Source organism: Antechinus flavipes, chromosome 1, assembly GCF_016432865.1.
Source record: "Antechinus flavipes isolate AdamAnt ecotype Samford, QLD, Australia chromosome 1, AdamAnt_v2, whole genome shotgun sequence".
Taxonomy (NCBI): domain Eukaryota; kingdom Metazoa; phylum Chordata; class Mammalia; order Dasyuromorphia; family Dasyuridae; genus Antechinus; species Antechinus flavipes.
Genome location: NC_067398.1, coordinates 329979371 through 329994581, shown reverse-complemented (window position 1 = coordinate 329994581; position 15211 = coordinate 329979371). Strand labels below are relative to the sequence as shown.

At 39.7% G+C, this 15211-nt stretch overlaps 1 protein-coding gene across 7 annotated transcripts in view; it reads right to left on the bottom strand.

The window, feature by feature from the left end:
• GRID2IP (Grid2 interacting protein) overlaps nt 1–15211 on the bottom strand; it is a 115356-nt gene that overhangs the window by 54547 nt on the left and 45598 nt on the right. For all 7 annotated transcript variants that reach the window (XM_051967226.1, XM_051967204.1, XM_051967186.1 and 4 more), the window contains exons 4-8: nt 14816–14885; nt 11810–11904; nt 9835–10018; nt 7375–7529; nt 1138–1245 (exon numbers count right to left, since the gene is read on the bottom strand). In XM_051967226.1, coding sequence (XP_051823186.1) covers nt 1138–1245; nt 7375–7529; nt 9835–10018; nt 11810–11904; nt 14816–14885 — 612 coding nt within the window. The remainder of the gene's footprint in view (nt 1–1137; nt 1246–7374; nt 7530–9834; nt 10019–11809; nt 11905–14815; nt 14886–15211) is intronic.

Below are 15211 nucleotides of genomic sequence, written 5' to 3'. Positions count from 1 at the left end.
TTTCAGTCCTGAAGGGACAACATCTAGGAAAATAATTCCATGGGATAAAGAAATTTCTGGGAAATACCCCAAATTTTCCCAGATTTTCCTTGATCCTGCTGGTAGTCATGAAGAAGAAATCAGAGAGAAGATTAATACTGCTGCTATATCATCATCATTATCATCATTGTCACTTATAAAGTACTAAAGGTTTGAAAAGTGCTTTACAAATATTATCTCATTTGATCCTCAAAACAACCTAGAGAGGTAGGTGCTATTACTACCTCCATTTTGCAGAGAGGGAAACAGAGACAAAGGGTAAGTGACTTGAACTGAGTCAAACAGCTAGTCTGAACTTAATCCTTCTGTCTCCAGTCCAGGGCTCTAGCCACTGCCCAGCTTAGCTGCCTCCTTTTCTCCCCTGCTGCCCCTTGCAGGATGCCAACGGCCCCTCCTCCATGGCACGAGTCACCTTCTCTCAGAGTCCAAGAAGCAGAGCCTCAGAACCAGGTGAGAGCTTGGAGCTCATGAAGGCAATCTGCAGAGGACGAAGCTAAAGGAAAGTGACTTGTCCAAGATCACCCAGCAAATGAATGTCAGAAGCAGGGCCGAAGCCCGGGCCCCCTGATGGTGGTCTAGTTTTCTTTGCATCATGTCTAATAGTTGGGTCCTTTAGAGGGAGCTAAGGAGGGAGCAGGAGGGAGAGGGGGCTGGTTTAGAGAGTCTCGGATTCTGTGCCAGCTTTTCCCATCGTACTTCAGTGACCAAAGAACAGTGATGAATAACTTGTTTATCTGTTCCAAGCTGGCGGTCCCCCAGTGCCAGGCAATGGGAGGAACAAATGAGGGGGAAGGCAAAGGGCGTCTCTCCCCCCACCCCCTTCCTTAAGTACCCAGATGGAGGGCAGTCCCAGCTGCCTCTGCTCAGATCCTTGGGCCCAGGCTTCTCTACTCTGTCACACTCTCTCTCTCGGGCCTAGGCCTTCTAGGGCCCCTCACCCTATCCTCCTCATCAGCTCCCCTGCTGAACTTCTTCTGGCACTGAGATGGCTGTCACAGTAGCAGGAGGAAGAATCAAAGAGGAGGACTAAAGAGTCTGGAGCCCCAAATGTCTCATTGTTCCCTTGTCCCCCCAAAAAGGTCCCTTATACCTGCTTACCTCCACTGCTGGCACCCTCTGAACCCTGATTCCTCATGCTGCTTCGGCATATGGAGGCCATTCTCAAGGAGCTCTGAGGCCTCTCCTCCGTCTCACTCTCTGATGCAGCTGTAAGAAAGCTTAGAGTCATGCTTGTCCTCCTGTTCCAGGGGTCTGGGGTCTTCTCAGGTTATTTGGTAATTATGTTCTAACTGGTCTACTGGGGCCGTGGTGTTCTGTGGTGAGCATGTGCTAGATCTGGGTGGCTCCAGTCACCTGCCCATCTGTCACAGCTTACACCCCCACCCCTTACACACACACACACACACACACACACACACACACACACACACACATTACACACATCTCTTACATATACACACACCCCGTACACATATACACCCCTTACACACACACCTTACACCCACCCACCCCTTACATACAGACTCTTTACATACACATACATCTTACACACATACCCCCTTTCAACACACCTTACACATATACACCTCTTACACACACACCCCTTACACACATACACTCCTTATATATACACACTTTACACACACACACACACACACACCCCTTACATACACATATATTTCACATACATTTTACACAGCCATTACACATACACACATGCACACACACCCTCTCCATTTCCATCCTTTGGATGGAAAGGTAAACAAAAGGCTGACATTTTTTTCTCAAAAGAGGGAGCCCACAATTGTTATCCTATGATCCCATTCATCAACCCTTCCTGCCCCTTATCTTCTATGTACAGATACTTATTTAATAAAAGACTATTCAGGGTGATCATCAAATTAGAACATTAGACCTTGGAGATCATAGATTCCAAACTCCTCATTTTCAGTTTTCTAAAACTGAGGTTTAGGAAAGAGAAAAGATTTGCCCAAGAGATAGCAAATGAATGACAAAGCCAGGACTAGAAACCAGGTCCCTTGACAGCCAGTCAGATATTCTTTCCATTAGGCCACTATACCTAACATTTAGGCTTTTCAAGGCTTTTTTTTAACCATTTGTGGTGGTGGTCACATGATTTGGATTCACTGAGATACAACTGACCAGGATGAGAGTAGGGTTTTCCTGTCATAGAGATAAGGTTTGAAAGCTAAGATTCTGATTGGTTAAATCCATATTAATTCTACATCTCTAGACTAGCTGCCCTCAAGTTTTTCTGGTTTCAGGACCCCTACTCACTTTTTTTTTTTTGCATTTTCAAGTCATATATCAATTTTATTAATATAAACAAACACCATTCTAAGATTTATGTAGTAATAGTTTAAAAGGCATACTAATGCTTATGGAAAGAAAATATTTGAATAAATATGGCAAGAAATATGAAGAATCTGTTCATTTCCAGTGACTCAGAATGAAAATTCTACAATTCAATATATTAATCCCTACACACTCTTACAATTTATTTAAGACTCACTCCTTCTCCCCTCCAAAGAGCCTTAGTTGAATATAGATATAGATATAGATATTTGAAGATATATATATCTCTCAATATTTTTCTCATTAGAAATAAAAATATCTTAGTATTATGAAAACAGTCTTCATCTTGTGGATGCCATGAAAGGATATTGGGCACACAAGAGGTCCCAGATCACACTTTGAGAACTGTAGCTCTAATAAAATATAAAGTCTAATAAGGTGCTAACAGACTCACAAAAACATAGGGGTTGAAAGATGAAACAAAGGGAAATATTGCCACTACCTTGAGCACCCTCTGGTGTTGGGCAGATTGCACAACTGCCAGAGTGTATGTGGACAAAGGGCAGATCACTGCTGGCTTTTTGTTGTGAATGAGATCAGGCTAGTGGTAATTCCCTGCTGCTTAAAGAAAACAAAACAAAACATACATATATATTTATGTGTGCACATGCACGTATACCTACATATGTATACCTATATATGTAGTATCAAGAGGCAAAGAAAGAAGAAAAATGATTAGAGTTTGGGTACAAGTTTAGATAGGGCAGCTAGGTGCAGTAGATAGTGCACTGGACTTGGAATCAGGAAGACCCATTTTTCTGAGTTCAAATCTGGCCTCAGTCATTTATTAACTGTGTGATTCTAAGTCACTTAATTTGCCTCAATTCCTCATCTGTAAAATGAACTGGAGTAGGAAATGGCAAATCACTCCAGTGTATCTGCCCAAAAAACCCAAAATGGGTCATGAAACCAAAAAGTCAGATGGGACTTAAAGGACTCAATATCAGAGCTCCAGGGCTGTCTCAATCCAATTCCAAGGATTAAATACAAGAAGAGTTGGTACCTTGGGAAGCTGCCATAGCTCCCTAAGGCCCAAAGCCCAGAGCTATCTGATCTTTTAGTATTCTGACCCACTTCCACCTCAGTTCAAGATGCTGCCTTGATAGTCCTTCATTTTTTTTTTTTTTTAACCCAAAGACTTTCAGTTTAGGAATAGTGCCTGACACATAGTAATTGCTTAGTAAATGCCTGTTGATTGATTCACTCAGAGTCTTAGAGATACTCCTAAGGGTTTTAGTATAGTTGAGTTCTATGTTCTGTAAAACCAACTGGGATCCTTAGATGAGTGGTCCCATACCCTATTTTTATTCCATTTTCTTCAGGATATACCTGATCAAAGGCACCGCTGAACAGAACATTTTCATTTGGATGGCCTTCTGGCCTAATGGAGTAGGTGATCAGTATTATAATACAAGAGATATTTGTTAAGCATGTAAAGAAAAATATACTAGGGGCTGGGGTAGATAGAAAGTTTATATATGAGATGGTCTCAGACTATCAAGGACTTTACAATCTAGTAAGGTCTAGGCTAAGGTATCAAGAGAGTTATTGTGCAGTTTTACATATCAAAGAGTCATAAAACAGTTATCTGTAAGGAAGCCTCTTACTAAAAAGAGTTAGTGTCTTCTTTTGATTATCTCTAATTTATCCTGTATACATTTTGTTTGTACAGACATTTATAAAGCATTTAATATGTGCTAAGCCTATCCTCCAAAACATAGAAAGGGCTGAGCGGAGAGTTATTATACATATATGTGGATAGACACATACATATATATTTTCATTTTTGAGTAAGAGGTTACTTTATTTTTCTCATGTTTGTTGAGCGACAAGAAAGAGCCATGTACCTAACAAGAAAAACCAAACTAAACTGAAAATCCTTAAGCCTGGTATAAATTTAAAGCACAAAGGAGGCAAAATGATGATTCTTCTTGCTAAAAACAACTGCTTTACAAATATAATAACCCCAGTCTGAAAGCCCACTGGTATGGGAAGATCAACATCCTGGCCAACATGAGGGGCAGAGTAGAGTAAGTGATACCAATGGCTTTTGGGATTGGAATGACACTAAAAGTTACTAAAAGAGGATAGTAAAGAATCTAGAGTATGAATTTTTTGCTCTCTGCCTTTTCATAAACACTTTATATTTTGTATGATTTTAAACAGGAAACCTTATATTGAAATAGAAATATGTAAGTCTGTATTTTGTTAAAATTTGTTTTTTGTTAAAAATTCCCTTTATGACACTGACCTTGATTTCTTAAACTTGATTTGTCTGGTCACTGCTTGCCTCATTAATAATTATGAGATTAATGAGATTATAGATAAATTACCCTCCTAAAAGGTTCAACAATTAAGAAGATTTTTTTCACAGACCCAGGCCCAAAGATTACTATAAAGTTTAATTTCAAGACTGGTTTCTGATTCCACGATCCCATGTGACCTAAGTCTCAAAAACTAAGGGAAACTTCAAATTCCCTATAAGGAAGAAAAATAACTTTCGATATATATGGGGAAAACAATTCTTTAACTTTGGGCTGTTTGAACTTTGCACTTACATGGTAGGAGCAGCAGGGGGACCAAATCAGAGGACCCTTGCCCCAACCCCTATAAGTACAGAGGGACATGCCTTGCACAGGAAGCAAGCTGGGATGCCTTAGAAGTTGTGTTATCTTTTTGTTGGTGTTGTTGTTGTGGCTGCTGACTTAGTAGCAAATGCTGATAACAAATTCTCTCCAAATGAATGCCATTGGTGAGTAAGAAGACAGCTAGGTTGTTCGGTGGATAGAGCATTGGGCCTGGAGTCAGAAAATTCCCAGTTCAAATCTGTTCTCAGACAATTTCTACCTGTGTGACCTTGGGCAAGTTAATGTCAGTTTTGTTTGCCTTAATCCATTGGAGAAGGAAGTGACAAACCACTCCATTTCCTTGCCAGGAAAACCCCAATAACATTAGCCTGCTTTGGCCCATGGATTCTTGAACTGAACAATAGTAGGAGGGACTTGTAAGTCTCCCGAGCCTCACTTTACCCCTTTCCTGTAAGAGCTTCCCCAAGAATGATCCAACCTGGCCTGTATGTGCAAGAATGTTTGTGGCAGCCCTGTTTGTAGTGGCCAGAAACTGGAAACTGAGTGGATGACCATCAATTGGAGAATGGTTGAGTAAATTGCAGTATATGAATGTTGTGGAATATTATTGTTCTGTAAGAAATGACCAGCAGGATGATTTCAGAAAGGCCTGGAGACACTTCCATGAATTGATACTGAGTGAAATGAACAGGACCAGGAGATCATTATATACTTCATATGATGATCAATTCTGATGGACATGGCCATCTCCAGCAATGAGATGAACCAAATCAGTTCCAATTGAATTGGACCAGCTACACCCAGCGAAAGAACTCTGGGAGATGACTAAGAACCATTACATAGAATTCCCAATCCCTCTATTTTTGCCCGCCTGCATTTTTTATTTCCTTCACAGGCTAATTGTATACTATTTCAAACTCTGATTCTTTTTGTACAGCAAAATAACTGTTTGGACATGTATATTTATTTTGTATTTAATTTATACTTTAACATATTTAACATGTATTGGTCAACCTGCCATCTGGGGGAAGGGGTGAGGGGAAGGAAGGGGAAAATTAGAACAAAAGGTTTGGCAATTGACAATTCTGTAAAATTACCCATGCATATAACTTGTAGATAAAAAGCTATAATAAAAAAATAAAAATAAAAATAAATAAAATGAAAACAACAACAACAACAACAACAACAACAACAACAAAACAAACGAACAAAAAAAACAAAAAAAAAAGAATGGCCCAACCTGATGTTTGAACTTAGTATATACCATGAGATGGAACACTGCCAGCCCTTCCCTGCTGAGTGAAATTGTTTCCTGGGGCTGTGAGGAAGGGAGCTATATTACCTATGGGTGGGACAGGCTACAGAGTCAGAAATCTCTAAATTTTGCAGTAAAAGGCCTCCTTCTTCTTCTAATCCTACTTTGCCTTCCATGCCTACAGTAAGTACCCTAATACTGAGAAATGATCTCCACTGCATCCACATGCCTTTGGCCAACGGCCTGTCCCATGGTAGGCACTCTCTCTCCTTTTCTCAGTGCTCTCTGACAAGAAGTAGGTTTTAGATGATTTTTATTTTCTTTGGGGAAAAAAGTAAAACTATATAAAATTTAAAGTGGGCTATGAAAGGTTAATTTAAAGTTTCCTGAATTAAGCAAAAGTCAGTCACACTTCCCAACAGGGAGAAAAAACCTTAAATGTGTGCTGTACAACCGGTTTTTTTCAGAAACACCATGGCACATGTGTTGCTTCTGGCTTCATTCATATTTACTTTGGGGCAAGTTGTCAGAACCAATAGCTAGGGCTCTATCCTGCACATAATTAATTTTCTTGTCATTTTATCCAGTAGGGAACTGTAAAAAGATCAAGACCCTATTACCTAATAAGTCTTTACTCTTGCTCCCAAAGTATGCAGGAAGGATAATTTCTCCTGAAGGCCTAATGAGATGGGGTGACTGAGACTTTGCTCAAGGGTGTCCAATTTAGAAGGTGCTAGAGACATTTAGTCATTCAACAGGATGGAAACAATGAAGCCTAGCACATTTTCTTCCCAAACCCTGTCTACCCAGCCACAGTTGAGATTATCCTCCGTTCAACCTTACCTTGGTTTTACCCCTGACCCCCGAACCAATGGCTGGTACTCCTCTGGGGCCTCAGAAGGAGACCATGTACCCATGAGGTAGTTACTGGAAAGTCTATGCAGAGTCTTCCTTTTGAAAGTCCTAGGTATGAACCTTCCATACTCAGAATCCTTCACATCTCAAGGATAGCCTAACCTTTTCAGAGCCTTAGCTTTCATACTCTCTTGTACAGAAATATCCCCTCCAAGGAAAGAGGACTAGAGGCAGTTATGGATTCAGAATGTCGCTGCTCACCCGTCATAGATTTATAGCCCAGAAACCGAGCAATCTTCTGCTGGCAGTGTTCCTGCTCCTCATAGGTCAGCAGTTGGTAGATGAACTGCCACAGGATGTGTTTGGCTGGAGTGTCTAGCACAGGATAGATATCCACAATGAGAGTATCGATGTTCCTATTGGAGAAAGGTAATCACACTTCTGAGAATGGGACTGAAAGAGGCTTGAAAAGGAGCCTGTGACCTAGGAGTGAGAGGACAATGGAAGTCACACATTTCCTTGTGCCTGTCTAACTGCTCTCAAACTGGAAAATACAGTCTGATATTCTTAACAGAATATATTTTCAATCTCCAAGTCTAGACGTGGAGCCCTCAGAGCCTAGATTGCTGCAAACTCCTCTTCTAAGGTAGTTTTCTTATCGTGTCCTTTGTGAATTGCACATATTTAACTTATATCAAACTTATATCAGAGTGTTAGTTGTCTTGGAGAGGAAGGAGATAGGGAGAGGGAGAAAAATTTAGAACACAAAGTCTTACAAAAAGGAATGTTGAAAATGTATTCATATGTATTTGGAAAAATAAAATCGTATTTAAAAAAAAAAAGAAAGAAAGAAATGTCCTTTCCGAGAGACTGTTCTCTAATTGTGGGGAAAGGAAGAACTTTCAAGTATGTAAAGTATGCAGTAACTTCCTTATCATCAAAGACAATTCCTACATGCTTCAAGTTCTGTTTTCTAGCTCATTCTCATGATCTCATGATCGTGACAGACGGACACGTCTGTCTATAGACAGTGGAAGCTCTCCAAGGGACAACTACTTTTCCAGGACACAACTAGGCAAGATTAAGCAGCAGTTTTCAGATCCCATGGGCAGGACTCACAAAAAGTCATGCAATTCACATAAGGGGCAAGAAGTGGGTAAGGCCCCAGTGATATTATGGGTACAGAAGCTATATTGAGCCTTGGATCTGGTTCCAATATGCTATTACCCTCAAAGCATCCTAATACCATTCCAGAAGTTCTCTTTCTTCGAAACCAAGGAACTGGTTGAACTATCATTAGAATCAGTGAGACCCTAACTATAATACTACACTAATAGGTCATGGGTAGGTAGCTGACCCCAGACTGCTCTATAGCATTTCCTTTGCATCTGTGTATGTTTTCTTTATACAGACATCCCTACAGTGAGGGATGTGATGGCACAGATCACTTTCAGTTTGGAAAAGCCTAATAGGAAAGAAATGGAAATTGAAAAAGGGACAATCCTCAGATTGAAGTAAACTCTAAAAATGTGAGACGTTTCTGGGATTCCAGATGTGGGTGTCTATATAAGCAAGCAGACTTTATATGCTAGAGCCAGTGGGAAGGTGTCCCTCAATCATATTCTGAATTAAATAGTAAGAAGGAAGATGGAGAAACTTTAGCAGAATTTGAGGACAGGAAGAACAGGAAGAAATTTTAAATATCCTATTAGTCCCTTCTAATTAATGAGCCTTGATGCCTGCTGAAATTAGAAGAAGAGAATAAGCATTTATCTATCATCTCTGTGCCAAGCACTGTGCTACATGTTTTTGCAAATATTATCTCATTTGAGCCTCACAACTCTTTGAGGTAACTACTATTATTAAGCTCATTTAAAAAAACTGACAAAACTGAGACAAACAGGGTTAAGTGTTTGAGGACAGATTTAAACTCCAAATATTGTCCCCAGTATAAAATAATAGAAAAAATCCTGAACTCAGTAACCAGGAGTAATTGTGATCTTGAATAGCTCATGAATTTATTCAGGGCCCTGATCAAGTGACTTTACTTTCTATGGACCTTGGTTTTGCCCTCTATAAAATGGGCAATTGAGCTTCCAGCTCCATCTAACATCTGATTCTTTAGGTTACAAAGGTCCTACAGCTGTCAGAGGAAATGGCAAGGACAGATAGTGGAAAGAGCACCAAGCCTGTATTCAGAAAAGCCTATGTTCAAATGTGATCTCTGACCCTTAATTATTGTGTGCTCATGGGCCCCCAACTGTAAAAGGGGATGATAATTCTTGTGGTATCTAACTTACAGGGTTGTGAAGTTCAAATAAGAAAATGTATGTAAAGTGCTTTGTTAGCCTTAAATTGGGCTGTGCACATCAGATTCTGTTAGATTTTCTTTTCGAAGATCCCTTTGGCCTTGGCCTTGACATTCTGTGTTGATGAGCCTTCCCAGCTCTGATATCTTGATCCTATGAATTCCTAGAGATCTTGTCTATGGTTCCAAAGGACTGTTCCCCTCAGTGGAAATCTTAAAAATGAACTGACAGGGACAGAGGAAGGATGAAATTTGGGCTGCTGTCTGGTGCCCAGAGCAGCCATTAGGTCTCCAAGCAAAGGAACTTTCTGAAGACATGGGAAAGAAATGGAGAGTCATATGTTGTCTCCTCTCTTCCCTCCCAAATCTACCCATTGGGACCCAAAAAGGCAGGAGATGGAGGACAGAACTACCTGTGTTGGAAGAAGCATTCGAGGGCTCTGCAGATGGTGTAGCGCTCCGAAGGTGTCAGCAAGTGTTCCAACTGTTGGCTGAATGTCTTGCCCTGGATTCGGATGCTTCCAGGCAAGATCTCTGCCACCCACTGCAGAGAAGTCAGTGCTGAGGAGGGATTGGGAGAATCCAGAGAATCTGAGTCTGTGGACACATGAAGAAGCAAAAAATGAGTCTGTGTTAATGGACTCTCCAGAAGCAAATAGTATTTTTTTCCTTTCCAGTACTTGACTCTATTGCTTTATGGGCCAGGAAAACCTTTGATCTCTTATGCCCAGGTTAAAAAGAACCTTCTGGTTTTGTCAAAGGAAAAAGGGGCCAGGAATAGACAAATCACCCCTACTCCCAATCAATTAATCATTTAAGAAATTCTATATGTGCTACACTCTGTGGATGTGTGTACAAAAAATGAATCAATAAGGGGGAGCAGGAGGAGGCCACGGGTACATATAAAAAATATATAGCATAAATATAAAATAAAAAATATAAATTTCTACAAAATAGTTAACACTAATATAGATTGGGAGGGAAGGGATCAGGAAAATGCAGAAAATGGGGCTTAAGTGTCATCTTAAAGGAAGAGAGAGATTTATAAAAGAGAGAGAAGAAGGGATTGTATGTCAGTCATCAGGGATAAACAGTACAAGAAAGTGGGTATCTCTCCTAATCCTGGAAAATAGAATTGGTCCTCAGTAAAACTGGGAAGTCAAGATCTTAAACTTCTCTCCTATATCTCCCTTTTTTCTCTTAAGATTTTCTTGCTACCTTCCAGGTATAAAGCACTTGATTCTTTCTCGGAGCTGGCTGTCAATTCACTGCAGCTCAAATATTATTTAGGTAAAGTAGTTTGAGATTTGACTTGCCTCACTCTGGAGAATGTTCATGTCCATAGAGGTCAGGGTATTTAATTAAAATCAGGAGATCATAACCTTCTGAATTAGGGCATATCCCATAATGGGATAGCGAGGTGGATAAAAGGGAACCTGCTTTGGAAACCAGTATTCTAAAACTTCTTCCAACTAAGGAGACCCAGATAAAGCTCCATGATTTCTCTCCTTGGCACACAAGGGAAGTGGAGGAAAGGGGGAGGGAGAAGGAAGAATGAGCGGGGTGTTATAGTCTATGCTGGATGCACTAGTCTATACAAAATTAGCTCAGCTACTTCCTCAAACAGGATCAGCCTGGAGTTATATGGCAGACAAAAGCAGGGAAGAAGGACATGAATTGTGGTAGAGGAAAAAAAAAGAATTTCTGGAGACTAGAATGGGAGAAGAAGTCATTTTGACATGAGGTATTTTGCTAAAAATTTTTTTTTAAAGATCTGTGAATTCATCTGTGTTGAACACAGCTTCTACTGATCAATCGCAACCCCTCTTCACCTTATTCAAATGAGTTTAGTGAATAAAAAATTCTATTTCTCTAGGGTCAGACTTGTTGGTAAGAGACAGCAGAATTCTGGGCTTAAAGTCAGGAAGTTCAAATTTGATCTTGGATAGTTTTCTGGGTAACTTTTCTGTCCCTCAGTTTACTTATCTGAAAAATGGATATAATAATCATACTCATCTCCCAGGGTTATTGCAAGGATTAAACAAGATAATTTATAAAAAGTAGGTTTCAAGTGTAAAAATGCTATATAACTGTCAACTATTATTGTTATTATTATTAGCTAGGCTAGTCCTCCCCTAATAGGTGTATAGTATCCATACTGGAAACCTCTTCTAAGTCTTAATAGAGTTTGTCCTTCACCAACAGAGAGAGTCTGGCATCACCTCTACTCCATAATGAAGATTTTACTGAAGGTAATATTAAGTTAATAGCCTCAAATTTTATCCTGTCATTTATGTAATTCCTCTCTCCAAAGTCAATAACAGCTTGGGGTCTTTGAGAAGCAGCACTGAACGTTTCTCTATAGAGGGCAGAAAAAGGGAATCTTACCACTGGGGAATGGGACCAATCCTTCTTCTACCACAAGAGTTGGCATTGCCCCACTGCCCTGCAACATGGACACTACCTTGTCATGGGAGCAGTTCCTGCAAAAGTAAAGGAGAAAAATGCCTTATGTCCACCCCATGTCACTTCTGGAGTCAGAGGCAGCAGATGTGAACTGGGAGTTTCAGATTGACAAAATCTCAGAGAAATTCACTCCTGGCTATGTCTCCCAGACTGCTCCATGTCTCTCATCACTTTTCCTCACACAACAAAAGCATTTCCCATCTTCTCACTTTTGTACACCATGTAGAGAGAAGGCCTTGTTCTCATGGCCAAGAAGCCTCTTCTCGAGGAGTCAGAAGGTCCCTGTATTCTGGCACTAGCATGTGGTGGCTATGACCAAGCCTACAGGGATGGTTTTTTGGCACCACAATCCACCTAATTTTACTCTGCCCCAGTGTTAATAGTCAGTCTCTCTTTGCTTTTCCTTTTCTACTTCTCATTAGTTGTCATGGGCTTAATTTTCATTTCCATACAAGTGATTCCCATACCTACATATCCAAACTCATTCTCTTGCAGTTCCACATTAATAACTGCCTGTTAGACATACCAAGATGTCCTACAGATATCTCCAACTCAACATGTTCAAAACTGAACTCATCTTCCCCATCTCATATCCCAGCCCCAATCTAGAGAACATCCTCAGCTCCTCACTCCTCTTCTCTCATACCCCGCAGTTGCCAGCTCTGATTGATCTTACCTCCACAACATCTCTTGCATATATCTCCTTCTCTTTACTCACTTGACCACCACCCTAGTTCAAAACCTTAATCAATCAGATTTTTATTAATTGCCTACTATACACCAGGTGCTGTACTAGTTGATGGGATAGAACACTTCTCAAACGGAACACTAAAACATCATCCTAATTGGTAGCCTCAAGTCTCCTTTCCAATACAAAAGCCAAGGTCTCACCATCCCATTGTCCAACTCAATAAAATCTCGAGATTCCCTGTTACCTTCAATATCAAATATAAACACTTCTGTTGTACAAAGCTCTTTACAAAATGGCCAACCCACCTTTCCAGACATATTTATTCTTTATTCCCCTTCACACATTCCATGGTCCAGTCAAACTGGCCTTAGTAATGTTCCCTATATTTGAAACCTCCGTCTCTTGTCCTTGTGTATTTATTAAAACTGTCCCTCTTTACTTCTGCCTGAAACATTGTCCCTCTTTACTTCTACCTCAACGTATCTCTGGCTTCCCTTAAAGGTTAACTCAAGTGCTACCTCCTGCAAGAAGCCTATGTCAACTGAGTTCCCTACTTGCTAGACCTCCAAATTACTTTGTATTTTCTAGTAATATTCTGTGCAAATATGGTTTCTCTTCATTGAATGTGAGCTCGCTGAAAAAATGAATGAAATTAGTGAGATAACCCAACCATCATATTTAACTTGAGAAAGTCACCTATTTTCAGGATTATGTCTAGATGAATTGCCTAGAAAAGCTGTAGATGCCATGTTCAGCCATAGTTCTCACCCTAGTACCAGGATTATCATAGTACATTTAAGAAGATTCTTCTATACAAGTTATTCATCTGTAAGATTAACCTATTTCTGAGAGCCCAAATTTCATATATCCATAATTATTTATTCCCCAGACCAGAGCCAGTGGGAAGCTCCCAACCTTTTGGCCATTGTGTAATTTGTCAAAAATATAAGTGGAGAGTTAAGGTTCTTCTACAACTTAGGACCTTAAATGCCACCACCAACTAGGATCAAAATATCTTACCTCAATAACTGATTGGATGTTTCAGTTGATAGGGATAAAAATCATTCACCAGACCTAACTTCTGGAGCCAAGGGGAAAGACATGTAATTTGGTACAGATTTAAATTTATGATAAATAGAAAAAGACCTTTCAGACTCCCTAAGATCTACAAGAATATTTTATTATGTCATTTGAATTGTTCAATGACACCAGACTTTCAGAGACTCATGATTTCATTGTTCCGAGACTATAGGACAATAGAGTAGTGATTTATCTCACAATCCTTATCCTCATCTACTCCTGTGACCAATAATCCAAACTGCCATCTGTCAGTGCCTGTATAATATTTTCTCTTTGACAAACTAGAGAAATGGCAAGGATGCCTACCTACCTTCCCTCTTGGGATCCCTATTAGCGTCAATTTGAAATTATCAAGTGAATGAAATTTAACTGTTTATTCAACTCTATGCTAAACACTATGGAGGATACAAAAGGTCATTATAATCCTCTCCTTTGAAAAAGTTTATAATATAGCATAGAGGAGAACAATGCACATGAAATAATTAGCAAACAGAAGACCATATTGTCTAACTGCTAGATTATGTGGTGGAGCCTCTAAGTATTACAGGAATTCATAAGAAAGGGAAATTACTGAGAACTGAGTCAGAAAAGGCCTTGGACTTTTCTAGAGGGATAGCAGAAGGAGCACATGGCAGGTGAAGAGGTTATTCACAAGAGATTAAGGAGATGGCTTTATTGAAGTACACAATGCATGTGGGGAAGAAGTGGGAGATGAGAAAAGTGAGATAGACGGATGGACTGACAAGTTTGAAGTTAATGTGATGTGCATGTGGGAGTTGTCTTGGTTTCTTAAGCAAGAGAAAGTGACATGATGAAAGAAATGCCTTATAAAAAATAATGTAATGGTAGCATGCAGGATAGATAGGATAAAAAGGTGAGAAATTGAAGTCAGGGAGTTTAATTGGGAGGTTATTGTAGTAATACAGTCCTGAAATGATGGAAACCTCGACTAGAATAATAGTAGTGGGAATGGAAAAGAATACAAAAGACTTTCTGAAGAAAAAAATGATAGATAAAACTGGAATATAAGTGGTGGAGGACAAAGAACATGATTTTGAGGCTGGATAAATGACAATTAATAAATCATGGCATCACTAAATGAAACAGAGATATCCTAATCATTTTAGGAAGCACTGGTTTAACCAACAGCCTCTGACCTCATATCCAATCCATTAAGGAATAAAATGCGGTCCCCAGGCTTGAGAGAAGCATTTTCAGCTGGGCTCCCTGAAATAAAGAGGAAAAAACATGCATGTTAATTATGTGGCCTCCTATATTGCTGCAAAATCTTCAGGTAATATATAAAAACCAAGTCTAAGAGTGCTAACAATTCCACCCAGACCGACTCTGTATGCTTTGGAAATATAATAATAGCAATTAAAAATAACCACCACCACCACCACACTAATAATAGCTAACATTGATATCGTGCTTATAATGTACCAAGTACTGTGCTACACACTTATAATTATTTCATTTGATCCTTACAAAAGTAGGTGCTATTATTATATCCCCATCTTACAAACTGAGGCATAGAGAGTTTATAGGACTTG